The sequence below is a fragment of the Cibotium barometz genome, chromosome 13, assembly GCF_041138505.1.
Source record: "Cibotium barometz isolate CiBa-2024 chromosome 13, ASM4113850v1, whole genome shotgun sequence".
NCBI classification, from domain to species: Eukaryota; Viridiplantae; Streptophyta; class Polypodiopsida; order Cyatheales; family Cibotiaceae; genus Cibotium; species Cibotium barometz.
In genome coordinates this window covers 10,068,740-10,083,234 of record NC_141058.1, presented here as the reverse complement: position 1 = coordinate 10,083,234, position 14,495 = coordinate 10,068,740, and the positions used below count along the sequence as shown (strand labels likewise).

Below are 14,495 nucleotides of genomic sequence, written 5' to 3'. Positions count from 1 at the left end.
GTTGGGTGGTGTGCTTGCCTACACCCCATTTATTTGGTTTCCTCTAATCTTGTGTTGGATTGTGTATCGGAGATCTTGGTTAGATAGGCATAGGAGGCCTCTTTCACTTGGTATCAGAGCGACCTAAGTCTACAATGGTTTGCATGTCTTTCATGATTTATTTCACGTCGAGACTCCTAGGTATTTCTTTCAGCACCACATTTATTTTTGTCTCATAAAAGGTATGCTTTCTAATGACAGTGGTGCCCAAGTCAACTACTGAACGCAATAGTTGCTCACTAACAAAAATGCATATTTCTCTCAATCCTAATCTCTTATCTCAGTTTTTAGTATTGTTTATGCCTCATTCTCTATCATTGACCGCTTCTACATATGGGGCATGTAATAGAGCATTTAGGGTTCAGAAAAATACGGACACAGTATTGGGTCCCAACTACCCCTCTCAAGGGCTCCCAACATTGTTTTATGCATTTTCTTGATATATTGCTTGCAAGAGAATGCGGAAAGAATCCGATTTGTCGAGACAAACATCAGCTATTAAATATAAAATAGATCACTCAAAATAGTTCAATAATTTTTTCCATTCATCATGTTTGTTACCACATCAAAATCTCTCTTCAAAAAGAACAACGGAAACTAAAGCATAACATGTAAGCAATGATCAAACTTACTTGTAATGTTGAGCGTGAGAAAAAAACCGAAAACACAGCTTGTATTCTTTGCCATAAATTTGGGCCACAAACCACCTTTGAAGCTGGCAGCCAAATATCTCGCATAGAGATACGAATCAGGTTATCGCCCCTGAAAACAATAGCAATTCTGTTTACAACCCATACAATACAAAAACCACACAAAAAGAATAAAACCCTTGTTGAATTGATGCATTAAACCCCTCTACTAAAGCGGAAGGAAACTCACATTCTCCACTTACACATCTAGTGCTCATCAAGAGCTTCGAGATGATATATAGGATGCATAGGACATTATTATTTACTAGGACTTTATTCAAGTTGTTAATGTATGGACTTCTAAGTGACTTTAGGGCATCTATTACATGAGATACGAATCAGGTTATCGCCCCTGAAAACAATAGCAATTCTGTTTACAACCCATACAATACAAAAACCACACAAAAAGAATAAAACCCTTGTTGAATTGATGCATTAAACCCCTCTACTAAAGCGGAAGGAAACTCACATTCTCCACTTACACATCTAGTGCTCATCAAGAGCTTCAAGATGATATATAGGATGCATAGAACATTATTATTTACTAGGACTTTATTCAAGTTGTTAATGTATGGACTTCTAAGTGACTTTAGGACATCTATTACATGTGAACACTTTTATACACTTTCATCCATGATTAATGAAGAGTACGTGCATCAACCTCTCTTCCAACACATGCAATCGTCATTCAATGCAATGCTATGTATGTTGCTTTCCTCTGTCAACTATTTAATTGCAACATTCAAGGTTTCGTGGTGTTCATTTCTCAAGCATTAATCTTAATTTTACACATTAAATTGGTATCATAGCAAATTTCCATTTGGGCCTCTCGGAGAAGAAATTGTTGAGAGAAACTTGCTGAAGACGCCTGTGAGAAATATAAGAGATGACGGAAAGTTTCATAAGTTGGACACCAATATGGATCAGCAAGCATTGGTGGCTTTGAGGGCTGACCAAAGTCGATTGTGGCATGAAAAATTTGGTCATTTGATGTCACGTGCACCCTGCACTGGGGTACACAATGCCACACTAGCATGATCATCAATGCAACATTTTGTACAAAATAGTACCTTTTTTTTATAGGAATATTTGTCGTACGCCGTGACCCCATTGTGAGCCCTCAATCCAGGGACAGTCAGGCACGAGCTACGTACGTCAGTCTTCGAGCCTTAAGAGGTCAATCCTCTTAACCCACCTGGAGAATTCATCAGATAGTGCATGTGGAGTCAACCCTAGAAGTAGGTATGCATCAGTAGCAATAACCTTAAAGCATGGCATTGCCTATGAGCCAACCAAAGGGCCAGCCCTTCGCTTTATTGGCCTATCCAAGAGCTATTCATAGTCCTAAACAACAGCATGGGCCAGCCGACAGTCTTGGAGCATTCATACACCAGTCGGCCACCATTAAAAGAAGGTCGACTGCGTTATGCTTGTTAGTCTCCAGTCGAGCAACATAGAAAAGGCATCATTTATCCCATGCGCAACATTTCTATAGCATTTAAAGCTATTTTTGTCCAAATTGCCACTAGGATAGCTTCTGCTGGCTAACCAACAGTCTAGGAGCATATAAAAGCAATGCTTCATTCCTCATTCAACCATTCATCAATCAGCAAAGTTCAGCAGCAGTAGATCAAGTGTGACTTGGTTGAACACAACGCTAATCAATACACTTAAATACACCAAGATTTAATGGACAACACGCTCAATACAAGGAGTAATTTGTTGAATTAACAAGAGATACACAATGAGCCGGAACGGCTGAATAAAGTATATTGAACTTGGGAGAATCAAGTACATAGTGTCATGGGCATTTCTAACCAGATTTCCATACCAATGCATATGAATACAGTATTGAAAACAATGTAGTTGTCGGTGTAGACTTACAACTCACACTACCCTCTCAAGTGCCCATGTTCCCTACCATATGCTCTCTATTGTTCCACCAACCCATGGTAGCAACAATCTGCAAGAAAGCACGTAGGACAAGACAACACTACATAGGGTATGTAAACATGAAGTCCGATTCCTCCCTACTACTACTTGCTTCCATATTTAAGCATCAAATTGCAAGTAGAGTTGGTGACAACCGAAGTCTTCACAATGGAAGCGTTTGGTGTGTTGAAATCTTCGATTTGTCACGATCCTTCACGATAAAACTCTTCAGGATGATGAGGGGAACCCTGGGAAAGCTTCCCCTTTGGTTCAACTTGAGAAAGGAGGGCTGAAAGATCAGAAATTACAACAAAAATAAGAGCTGTTTTGCTGATTTTAGTCATTGGGAGTGTATGGAAGAGTGTACACAAGCTGGAAACGCTCTTGGAAGCTTGCAAAACACACTAGCAAGCTTGGATACAGAGTTAGGAAGGAGAAAGTGCAGAAAATACAGCCAAAGAGGCCTCATGAAGAGGGCGCCTACTTCTAGAGAGAGAGGGAAGAGATAGTGTGAGTTGTCCACTCTAGGTGTCGGGTAGAGAGGACAAGTGGCTTGTGGTGCAAGCTAGAGCGGACACATGGCTGTTTGCTCCCTTTGTACAAAGGGGATAAGGTCTGGGCGGTGGGCATTAGGTTTTGTCCACCTCGGGACATCAGTGTGTGCGAACATAGGGCTGGTCATCACTTATAAGTGAGTTTTGGTCGCCCAAAACTTAATGAAGTGTGTACACACTCACTTATAAATTAGTGCTAATTCCTAAGGCTAGGTTTATGGCCAATACTCACCACCTATCACACGCCACATAACCATGTTAGCACACAATTACACGCACAGTTCACGGGTGAGCGTCCCCTTACCCGAAACTACACATTGGTCAGGCAAGCATGAAAACAACATGCAATTTCAATTGCAAGGAAGCACATAAAGATGCTATGCAATGCAGCATTGGTATGGACAATCCCCATTCATGAGACTATACCAAAAATAGACATGCTCCAGACATATACATGAGGTACAAGACCCAATGGAACATCAATCTTCCAGGCATTTCCGGGCATGTACACAGAGACACAAGTCCCAACGAAAAGCCAAGTTCACAGTATCACATGAGTGACATCAATCCTCGGCATATGCAACTGCCATGGACGTGAGTCGAATGTACATACATAATCAAAAAACATGGATGGACCAATTGGGTGGCCAAATGGTGACATACCCCCGGCTTCTAAAGAGTTGTCCGCAGCTGAAAAGCATCCAAATAAGTGTGAAGCAAATGCGGGTAATCTGTAAATAACTCTTCATCTACCCATTTAGCATCAATGGAAAGATAGTTCTTAAACTTCGCAAGGTAACACCTGACAACATTGCCTGTAGCAAGCTTGTGTTCCTTGTGATACACAATCTACTCTGGCTGCAAAATGTCCTCAAGGTCTTCCACTTAAGGTGGATCCTCAATGACCGGTTCACTAGGCTCCGGCCCTACATACTTGCGAAGGAGACTCGCATAAAAAGCATTGTGTATGTGCCAATGACTAGACAATGTCAACCTGAAAGCCACTTCATTGATCTTCTCAATAACTCGAAAAGGCCCATAGTACCTGGTTGCAAGCTTACGGTATGCACCTCTTTGCCAGGCCTCTTTGCAAGTCTTGCTTTCTCAAATTTCAGCAATACCCAATCATTCTCTTTAACATCAAATTGCCTCCTATGCTTGTCGACAGCCTTCTTATGCTTGTCTTGCGACCTTGCAATGGCTATCCGCACGTGAGCAAAAGCAATATCCAAGTCTCTTACATACCCATCAGCCTGCTGTAAATATCTCATCCTTTGTGCAAAGGATGGGTGGCAAAACCACCTTACCATAAACAATCTCAAATAGGGCCTTTCGCATAGATGCATGCACGGTGTTGTTGTATGCAAATTCCACAACTTATCCCAAGAAGACTTTTGATCCGCCACATAACATTTCAAGAGATCCAACACGGCTGAATTAGCAGCCTCACTTTGCCCATTCGTTTGAGGGTGATAAGCTGATGAGAAGTCCAATTTGGTGCCCATATTATCAAATAAGGTCACAATGGACTTCGGCCTTCCATGTTGTACAAGATATATTTTAACCATATGCTCAACGTTGATGGTCTTCCTGACCGGCAAGAAGTGAGCTTGCTTGCTAAACCTGTCCAAATAGCATCATTACCCTATTGGGTCCGTGGCAAGTCCATAATGAAATCCATTGTAATACTTTCCCATGGCTACGTGGGAATAGGTAATAGCTGAAGCAAACCTGGTGCCATTTGCCTATCAAATTTCACCTTTTGACAGGTGATACATGCACGTACATGTGCCTCTATGTCCTTCCGCATACCTGGCCAAAAGAAATACAGCTCAATCATGTGCATATTAGGCATTATACCTCTACGACCAGCATATGGAGGAGCATGGCACTCATCCAAAACCTTTTGCCTCATGTCAGACACCACACATAGGCAATTATCTTTCATGAGATAACCCTCTTTGATCACATATGAGACATGTGCATGACCAGCCATCAAATCAGCACAAATAGTGGCAAAATCAGCATCCGTATGATACAAATTACGCATGGCAAACAAGTCCCCATGAGAGGCAACCGAGATAGCTGCTACATACGGTTTTCGTGACAATGCATCTGCCACTACATACTTCTTTCTTTGGGTGTGCAAGATTTGAAAATAAAACATAGAGAGAAAATTGGCCATTCTCATATGCTTCTCTAAGAATTTAATTTGGGTAAGAAAATACCTCAAACTCTAGTGAGCTGTTTTCACAGTGAAATCAGCCCAAGAAGGTAATGTTTCCATATGGTAAGTGCATGAATCGCAGCTAGGAGGTGAAGCTCTTTCTCATAAATGCCAAGAGAGAGCTCTACATCATGCAATCTACGACTCTCATAAGCCACAGCATGTGCCTCTTAATTTAGGACAGCTCCTATGCAATTTCTAGATGCATCATATTCCACACTGAATAGCTTTTGCAAGTCCGGAATGATCAATACTGAACCATGAGTAGTTGTATCTTTCAATTTGAGGAATGCATCCCTCTCTACATCAGTCCATTTGAATGTAGCCTTCTTCTTTGTCAAGTCATGCAAAGGAGAAGCAATCCATGCAAAGTGCCAAATGAACCTGCAGTAGTAAAAGCATAATCCAAGAAAACTTAGGATCTCATGTACTAACTAATCTCAATTCGGGCCATTTCCGAATTGCATCAATCTTTACAGGATCCATCAATTCTATGCTCCCACACACCATGGCTTGATCTCTCCACTTCTCTTTCCACTCTCACTCCTCTTGGGCCTAGCACCATGATTTCTAATAAGGTATCAGAGCCACAATAAAAATCTTCTCATCGCCAACATCCTGCCAACCTCCAGAGCCTTGGTGGTTAACCAAGTACTGCTTGCCTCAGCCTGGTTCCTTGCCTCGTGTTGGTGCTTCTCTCGCGGATGCATTGGCCAGTTGCGGAGATTGGTCTGTAATTTCCTTTGGTCAGGTTTGAATGGTACACTTGACACTTGGGCCAGAGTGGCTCGGGAGACTGTTATACACCCCAAACAAGAAAGGGGGCTGAATATTGTAGATCCCGATATATAGTGAATAGCATTGCTTTGCAAGTTAGCCGTCAAAGGATTCCTTGGAGGCATTGAGCCTTGGAAGAATTTCGTTATGTTTCGGATTTCTGGTTGTACACCTCGTGGTGGTGAAGATTGGATACTCAGTTCACGTTTCATCTTTACAAAGGCAGAGTATAGGACACCTTCCTCTCCACTTATAGCTTCCATTATCAAAGCCTAGAGTAGCATGAGACCATTTTTGAGACAGAGGCTTCCTAGATCAGAGGATGACGCTAATAAACAGCCCATTATGTGGAATGACCTCATTAGAGATGAGGTTGGCCGACCTTTGGGTGCGTCTAGATATATGCAGTAGACAGGCTAGGAGAGATGTAGATCGACAAAACATTTAAAAGTCTTCCTATGGATCGGAGACTTGCATCCACCCAGCACCTCAGAGGGGAGTCTTAGATAGATCAATCAAATTGATGCAGCTATACCTCATGAGTGGATTACTAGAACATTTCGGTCAGCATCATCCTAGGTGGTTGGGAGTTTTCTCCAAGACAGGAGTGCCATTATACGTGTTAGCCTTGTTGGATCATGATGAGGAGGGAAATCGTGTTTTTTATTCTCTCGCCAAGATGGAGATTGTTGAAATGTGACACAAGAGATTATTCCTAGCACTGCCTTTCATCTAGTGAGAGTAGTTGCTCGCTCAGGAAAGCACTAGCATGTTGACCCTACGCTTGATATTGGGGCCCATGGGTCTTGGTGCTTATGGTTGTCTGGTGGATGCCCTATCAGATATCTTCATTGGGATCTTGGAGAGTGGGAGTGGATTGATGCAGCCAATCCTATGAAGAGTCAACCATTTTTCACCTACGTTGTCCATAACGCCAGCCTTGTTTTACTTGGATAGATTCACAGGACTTCTACACTATGACATGCGCTAAGGTTGATCGCGGTAACGCACAACAGGGCCTTCTTTATGCCATGAGATTCTTTAGCATCCAATTTAAAGATTAGAGCGAGAAGAGAATGCGAGAGTGAAGTAGACGACACCTTATTGGATCCTGAAGGGACCCCCCCGCACGCAGGAGTATTTGCTTATATTATTCTTTGTAGAATGTTGTACAATGCTTGAGAAAACAAGCAATATGAATGCCCAGCAAGGACAAGGAAGACCATACGTCGACTGAGTATCCACCAATCCAAGGCTCTACTCCAGACTCTTCGGGCCACTGATGCAAGTCCACATAGCTGTAGGACTACACATATGTTGGCTGAATGCTGAAAAGGTTCTCCCTTAATACCTGGAGAAAATAGGATGTTGAACTCTTGTACACTTTGCTGAATTACTGAATGATGGAATGAGAACTGAAATGCTGCTTTTATATGCCTCTAGGTTGCTTGTCGGCCAGTAGCATATTGGACAAAATAGCATTAAATGCTATAATAAAATGCTGCGCATGGGATAAAGAGGCCTTTTTTTATGCTGCCCGATTGCTGGCGACCTGGCCAACTGGAGACTAACAAGCATAAGGCTGGCAGCCTGCTTTAGATGTTGGCCAATTGGCAGATGAATGTGTGCTTAGAGGCTGGCCCATGCTCCTGTTAACAGGCCAATAAAGCCAAAAGCTGGCCCTTTAGGATTTGATAATTGCTGTACGTCGTGACCCCATTGTAATCCTCAGTCTAGGATATGTCAAGCACGAGCTACGTAGGTCATTCCTCAGCCTTAGAGTGTCAGTAAGTCAGTCAAGTCCATTAACCCACTTGGAGAGAATCATTCGTGCATATAGAGTCAGTAGAAACCTTAGGGTTTGCATCAGAGCATGGTTGCATTTGCATATCATTCCTTCCACTTGCGCATAGACCATGGCAGAAGCATTAGAAAATCATGCATCATTTTACTACATTTATTGGCATTTATTCTGGCATTTTTCCATAATATTTCAGCACTTATCCCATTATAGCAAGTCGTGTAGCTTTAATGCTACAGTCAGCCAGTTTCACAGCCAGCCGGCCAGCCCTCTTGCCTATATAAATAGCATCACTTGCATCATTCCATTTATATCATCATCATCATTGGAGCCAAGCGTTTCAGTCCTTCAGCACTAGGAGCATCAACGCTTGAACCTTCAGCCATACATTATCAAAACGCAGCATCCTCAGCATTCAGCCAAGGAAGGTGCTTCAGTACCTTGCATTTTCAGCACACAAACTTCACATCATCGTTTTGCTACAGCCACTTTGGTGAAGGTAAAACGCATCATATTCATTCATTCATAGTGCATATCACAACCTAGAACAGTCCCAAACAGCCCCTTCTCTCAGCCTCAGTTTGCAGCCTTCCTACATTCCATTGGAAGAGTGCATAGGCATCGAGATCGATCATCGTTGGTGCTTCTACAGCTATGTAGAGTTCAGCCCCACTCTTGGTCTTTCAAAGGTCTTGTGTTTGGCTTATCTACAATCCCAAGTCAGTCATACATTCATTCTCTTCAAAGATAATAAAGCAAATACTCCTAGCAATAGGAGGGGACCCTTCAGTGGGTAATTTGGGACCCAATAAGGTGTACAGATTTATCTCTCTCTCTTTCATCTCTTAAAGTTTGAAGTGATAAAGTGGATTGCTAAAGACTCACGAAACTCAGGATAAAGAAGGTGGTGTGAGACTTTGTGTGACAGGATCCTTCATTACGCATAATTCTGCTGCATGTTACAGGCAAAGCAATGCTTCAGGCTTAATGCTACTGATGCATACCTACTTTTAGGGCTGACTCTACATGCACTATCTGATGAATTCTCTAAGTCGGTTAAGAGGACTGACTCTCAACTGACCTGTAAGGCTCGAAGACTAACCTACGTAGCTCGTGCCTAACTATCCCAAGACTGAGGGCTCACAATGGGATCACGGCGTATGACAAATATTCCTATAAAAAGGTACTACTTCTGTAAAAATGTTGCACTGATGATCATGCTAGTGTGTCACTATGTATCCCAGTGTAGGGTGCACGTGACATTCCCTCCTTAACTTGGAGGTAGGTTCAGTGTACATCTCCAATGACAAAGTTACTGGCATCGGTAATTATCTCAAAAGGATCATCCCATCACGCCAACTTCAAAACTGGTGACTCAGAGGCAACTTTCTTCATTGCCTGGAATGTCTCTAGAGCCTTAGGGCCCGTGACGAACACTTTCTGACAATGAGTCTTCACGTCCTTGAGCAAGTCAGTGAAATGAAATGAAATGAAATGATATATTAACGTCTTCAGAAGGCCAAAATGACCTATGAGACCAAAAAGGTTACAACAATTGGTGGATCTGATACCCCTCTGGCCATCATGATTTAGATAGCTTTACGCCCTCCACTAGAAATAAGAATAACTTCTTTAGTTCTAATTAATCATATAAAATGGTGTGTCTTCAAATTTTAGGGAGAAAACTACAAAAAATTTTAGCAGGGCCAGAGGGGTGCAAAAATGGCCTGTACGAGGCCCTCGTATACAGCATTTTCGCACCCCTCTGGCCATCATGATTTAGATAGCTTTACGCCCTCCACTAGAATGAGAATAACTTCTTTAGTTCTAATTAATCATATAAAATGGTGTGTCTTCAAATTTTAGGGGGAAAAAAGAAGAAGGGCGAGATGGGTGTGAAAATGGCATGTACGAGGCCCCCATACATAGCATTTTTTGTCAGAAAACTTGTCCATGTGTGTTGTAGGCCTAACAAAGACCCAAAAATGAGCGGATTTCGTGGGCTGTAGTGGGAACATCCCAACTCAGAATGGTATGTACCTTTTCAAGATCGAGGCTAATACCTGATGACCTGATGATGTATCCCAGGTAATGGATTTCCAGTACTCCAAACTCACTCTTCTTGGCATTGATAAACAACTCATTGCCTTGCAAGAGTTACAATACCTGTGACACATCTCGCTCGTGCTACTCTACAATCCCTGAGAAGATAAGGATGTCCATTGTCATCTAAGAAGATGAAGACGCATTTGCCAATGACATCCCGAAAAACCCAAGACATCATTTTGTTGAACGTCGCTGGTGCATTGGTGAGTCCTAAGGGCATCACCACAAATTCGCAGTGGCCACTCTCAGTCTAAGGCGGTTTTTAGAATGTTGGCCTCGAAGATCCGAACCTAATGGTAGCCCCTCTTAAGACCTATATTAGAGAAAAAATTCGCGCCGTTCAGTCGTTCTAGGATGTATTCTATTCTGGGCATGGGAAATCTATTTTGAACAGTGCATATTGAGCGCCCCGTAATCCACACATAAGCGTGCGGACTTATCCTTCTTTTGGACAAACAAAATGGGAGTGGCAAAAGGGGAGGACGACGGTCGGAAATCCGGACCGGAGTAGCTAGGCTAACTGCTGCTCCGCTCTCCAATGCCTTAGAAAGGCGGTAGCGAAACTTGCTGAGAGGTTCTAAACCAGGAACCAACTCCATGCGATGGTCCTCAGGTCTTGGGTCGGAGATTGGGTGCGAGGATGCCTCACAGCATGATGTTGCTATATTGAGACAAAAGACCAACAATCCGTTGCTTCATTGTGGGTGCTATTTGAACTACATTAGACTAAGAGCGGACATAGTAACGCACACTCTGCTCCATTTCTGATGGCTTGTTGGGCCTGAATGTGGGAAATGAGTGGAATTCAAGGAATGCTCCTATCCCCGCGAATCATGATGGGCTCAGGAAAGCGTTCAACAAAGTGAAAGTGTTCTGTCTCCAGGTGCATGCTGTCTAAACCACTGGATCCCGATGATCATGTCACACCCTAAAAGAGGGGAGACAATGAAATCCCGTTGGAATGTTGCATGCTGAACCTGAAACACAAACTGCTAAGCTTTATGAGAGATATGTGTACATAGACTAGGGGTAAACCCATCCACATCTAGATAAGGAACCAAGATACACCTCATCTTGTTTGCCAACTGCGGAGAGATGGCATCCTCAGAACTGCCCATGTCAAAGAGGACAATGAATTGTTGTCCCCTTGTTGTGCCGTAGGCACAGATGAGAGCCTTTGTCTGTCCCTCAGGCTCACCCTCCTGCTTATCATCAAATACCACTGTTTGCACTAAATTCAAAGCGGGCAAAAGCTGAACACCATTAGAAGCTAATGGCGGAGGTGTGAATGGGGCTACTACTGTTGCTACTGTGGAAGTGGATGTGTTCGCAGACTGCAACTTAGTGCAATCATTCTTCCCGTGTCTCAGTGTGACAGAAGAAACAACGGTTCTCTGTCCTGTACCATGTCTGTTCATCCGGCTGGAGATTAACCTCCATTGATGTCGTCCTTAGCTTTTTCCTCGGGAGTCTTCTTGGACGTAGAATCCTTCTTATTGTCCGATAGACCCAGAGAGTTTTTCTTTTGGTCCTTTTGGTCTTTGTTGTTCTGAGCCACCTACCCTGGGTAGATGACTGCTCTTGGGGCTTCGCGGTAGACTCTACCTGCTTGGGCTTACCTCCGTTCAGCATCAGTTCCTGATTCTGAGTGAGGGTCAGTGCCCGTGCATAGTCCAAGGCTCAAAATTCCTAATTGGGTATCTAATATTAGTGTTTAAATCTCGAATGAACTGCTTTAGCTTTTTTCCTTCCGATATGCCCAACTACTAGGCCATTGTAATGACCCTGTTGGAATAGGTCAAAACAGGGGAACCACCCTGAGTGAGTTTGTAAAACTCGTCCTCAAGATTGGTCATGTACTGAGGTGGAAGAAAACGGGCTTTGAGGTCTGCCACAAAGGTAGTCCAATTAAATTGGAATTGATCTTTGATGGGGACTGTGTGCAATTATGACCAATGTTGCCACCAAGTAACAGCTTCCGAGTGAGTTGGGGTGGTGCCACATGGACTTTGTCTTGTGGATCTTTAATTTTAGATCAACGAAAATGTGCTTCAAATTGATGAATAAATTGAGCAACAGCAGCATGATCACACTTACCATCATACTTACTAAAATTTGGAGAAGTTTGTACGACGGTGGTGGTAGGGGCGGTGGAGGACGAGGTGTTCAAAGTCGACCAGGGGAGGGATGCCAGGATCTGTGCCATCATCTGCTGATGCTGGGTTTGCATAGCCTCCCAATCAAGTCTTTGCTGAAACTCTCGATCGGCGATTTCTCGACGGCACTGGTCTTTCTCAGTTTTGCGTGTGACTTCCTTATCGCGTTGTTCCTCCGCATGTCTCAGTCCTTTTTGTTGTTTCTACTTTTCTTTTTGCTTTTTCACATCTTTTCTTTTTGCTTCTTCTCGTCTATCTTCGCCTTTTCTTCTTTGTTCCTCCATAGTGAAGAGGATCTGTGTGAGATCTGAGATGCCTTCGTTGGGCTTCTCTTTGTCTGCGGGCAAGCTGCATCTTCAGAGAATTTATTTGCTCCATCATTATTCTCAAATGCTCCTCTGTGCTTGGTGGAAGCGTACTTTCTGTTGGTGCGTTGCGTTGAAAGCTTTGTGCCTCCATTACTTCTTGCTCGCTTTCTTCTTGATGTGATTTCTCTCCCGACATGGTGGAGGCCTGGGTGTTGTTTCCGAACCGCAGTATTACCATCCACCGGATGCTCTCACTTCTTTAGGTAGCCGAGTTGGGTCACCAACCAGATGCTCTAATACGAATGTTACATGCACTGAGGTTGATCGTGGTGACGCACAATAGGGCCCTTTTTATACCTTTATGCGGTGAGATTCTTTAGTATCCAATTCAAAGATTAGAGAGAGAAGAGAATGAGAGAGTGAAATAGACGACACCTTATTGGGTCCCAAATACCCACTGAGCCTCACCCCCCCCCCCCAACCCCCACAGGCAAGAGTATTTGCTTATATTATTCTTTGGAGAATGTTGTAAAATGCTTGAGGAAACAAGCAATATGAATGCCCAAAGCAAGACAAGGAAGACGTACATCGGCGGAGTATCCACCAATCCAAGGCTCTACTCCAGACTCTTCGGGCCACTGATGCAAGTCCACATACCTGTAGGACTGCACATATGTTGGCTGAATGCTGAAGAGGTTCTCCCTTGTTAGCTTGGAGACAATAGGATGCTGAACTGTTGTACACTTTGCTGAAATACTGAATGATGGAATGAGGACTGAAACGCTGCTTTTATATGCCTCTAGGCTGCAAGTCGACCAGTAGCATATTGGACAAAATAGCATTAAATGCTATAATAAAATCATAGTCATATGGGACGTAGGGGACGAGAGGACGGGACGTGGTAGGAACTAGGACGGTCGGACACCCCCCTAGGGGCGTTCCTCACAAGGGACGGGGACGGATCAGGGTAAGGATGGTGTAGGGGACGGATCCTGGGGGGGACAGTCAAGTGTCCGTTGGGTAGTCTAACGGTCACTTTTATGACCATTGGGGGACGTCCTCTTGGGGGCCTTTTTGGGCCATAGTTCAAGGCCTTTGGCCCATAGTCTTGGCCCTCCTTTTGGGCCTCTTGCCTATCTATATAAGAACAAGCACACACACACAAACCTTCAAGCCTTCAAGCCTTCAAGCCTTCAAGCCTCTAGAGTCAAGGAAGTTCAAGTCTCATTGCTCACTGCTCAAGCTTCAAGCCACACACACACAGGCACTCTCCCTCAAGCCTCTTCCAACTTCCAAGCCTAAACTTTCAAGCCTCAAGGAGTCAAGCCTTTTAATCTCTCTCCCTCTCTCAAGCTATCAACTTTCAAGTGACAAGCCATCGTCAACCATGGCATCCTCCTCACGTGTCGGGGCTCCCCGTAGAAGGACGACGGGATGGACATGGTGGGAGGAGGTTAACTACACCCCATCCGCTCATGGATGGCAGTTCTCGGCCATGGGCATGCAAGTTTTGCCCGTACCGGTGAACGGATGGCGCCGGCAAAGTGCAAGCCCACCTCTTGCATGAGAGTGGGCATGAGGTGCGGTTTTGCACGAATGTCACGCCAAAAAAGAGACGGGAACTTCTCGACAAGCTTGCCGTCTACGAGGCGATTGAAGCATCAAGGACACCACGAGTGACCGTGGAGCCCGCGACGATGGGGAGAGGAACTCAAGCCTCTACGATGGAGTCATGTGGTGGATCGGGCCGATCGGCATCATGCACGCCATCACCTTCACCATCGAGTTGGAATATTGCTCCATCCATCACGCCGACACCCTCCATCTCCACGGCCTCTCAACCCTTGCACCACCCACAGCGATAATCTATACTTGGGGAGAATTGGAACCCCAAGTTGGAGGAGCT

At 44.0% G+C, this 14,495-nt stretch overlaps 1 protein-coding gene across 1 annotated transcript in view; it reads right to left on the bottom strand.

Moving 5' to 3' along the window:
* The window catches only part of LOC147632347 (DUF3754 family protein, putative (DUF3754)), a 155,425-nt gene that overhangs the window by 72,212 nt on the left and 68,718 nt on the right, over window positions 1–14,495 (bottom strand). The window contains exon 6 of the mRNA XM_086807168.1: window positions 672–801. Coding sequence (XP_086663294.1) covers window positions 672–801 — 130 coding nt within the window. The remainder of the gene's footprint in view (window positions 1–671; window positions 802–14,495) is intronic.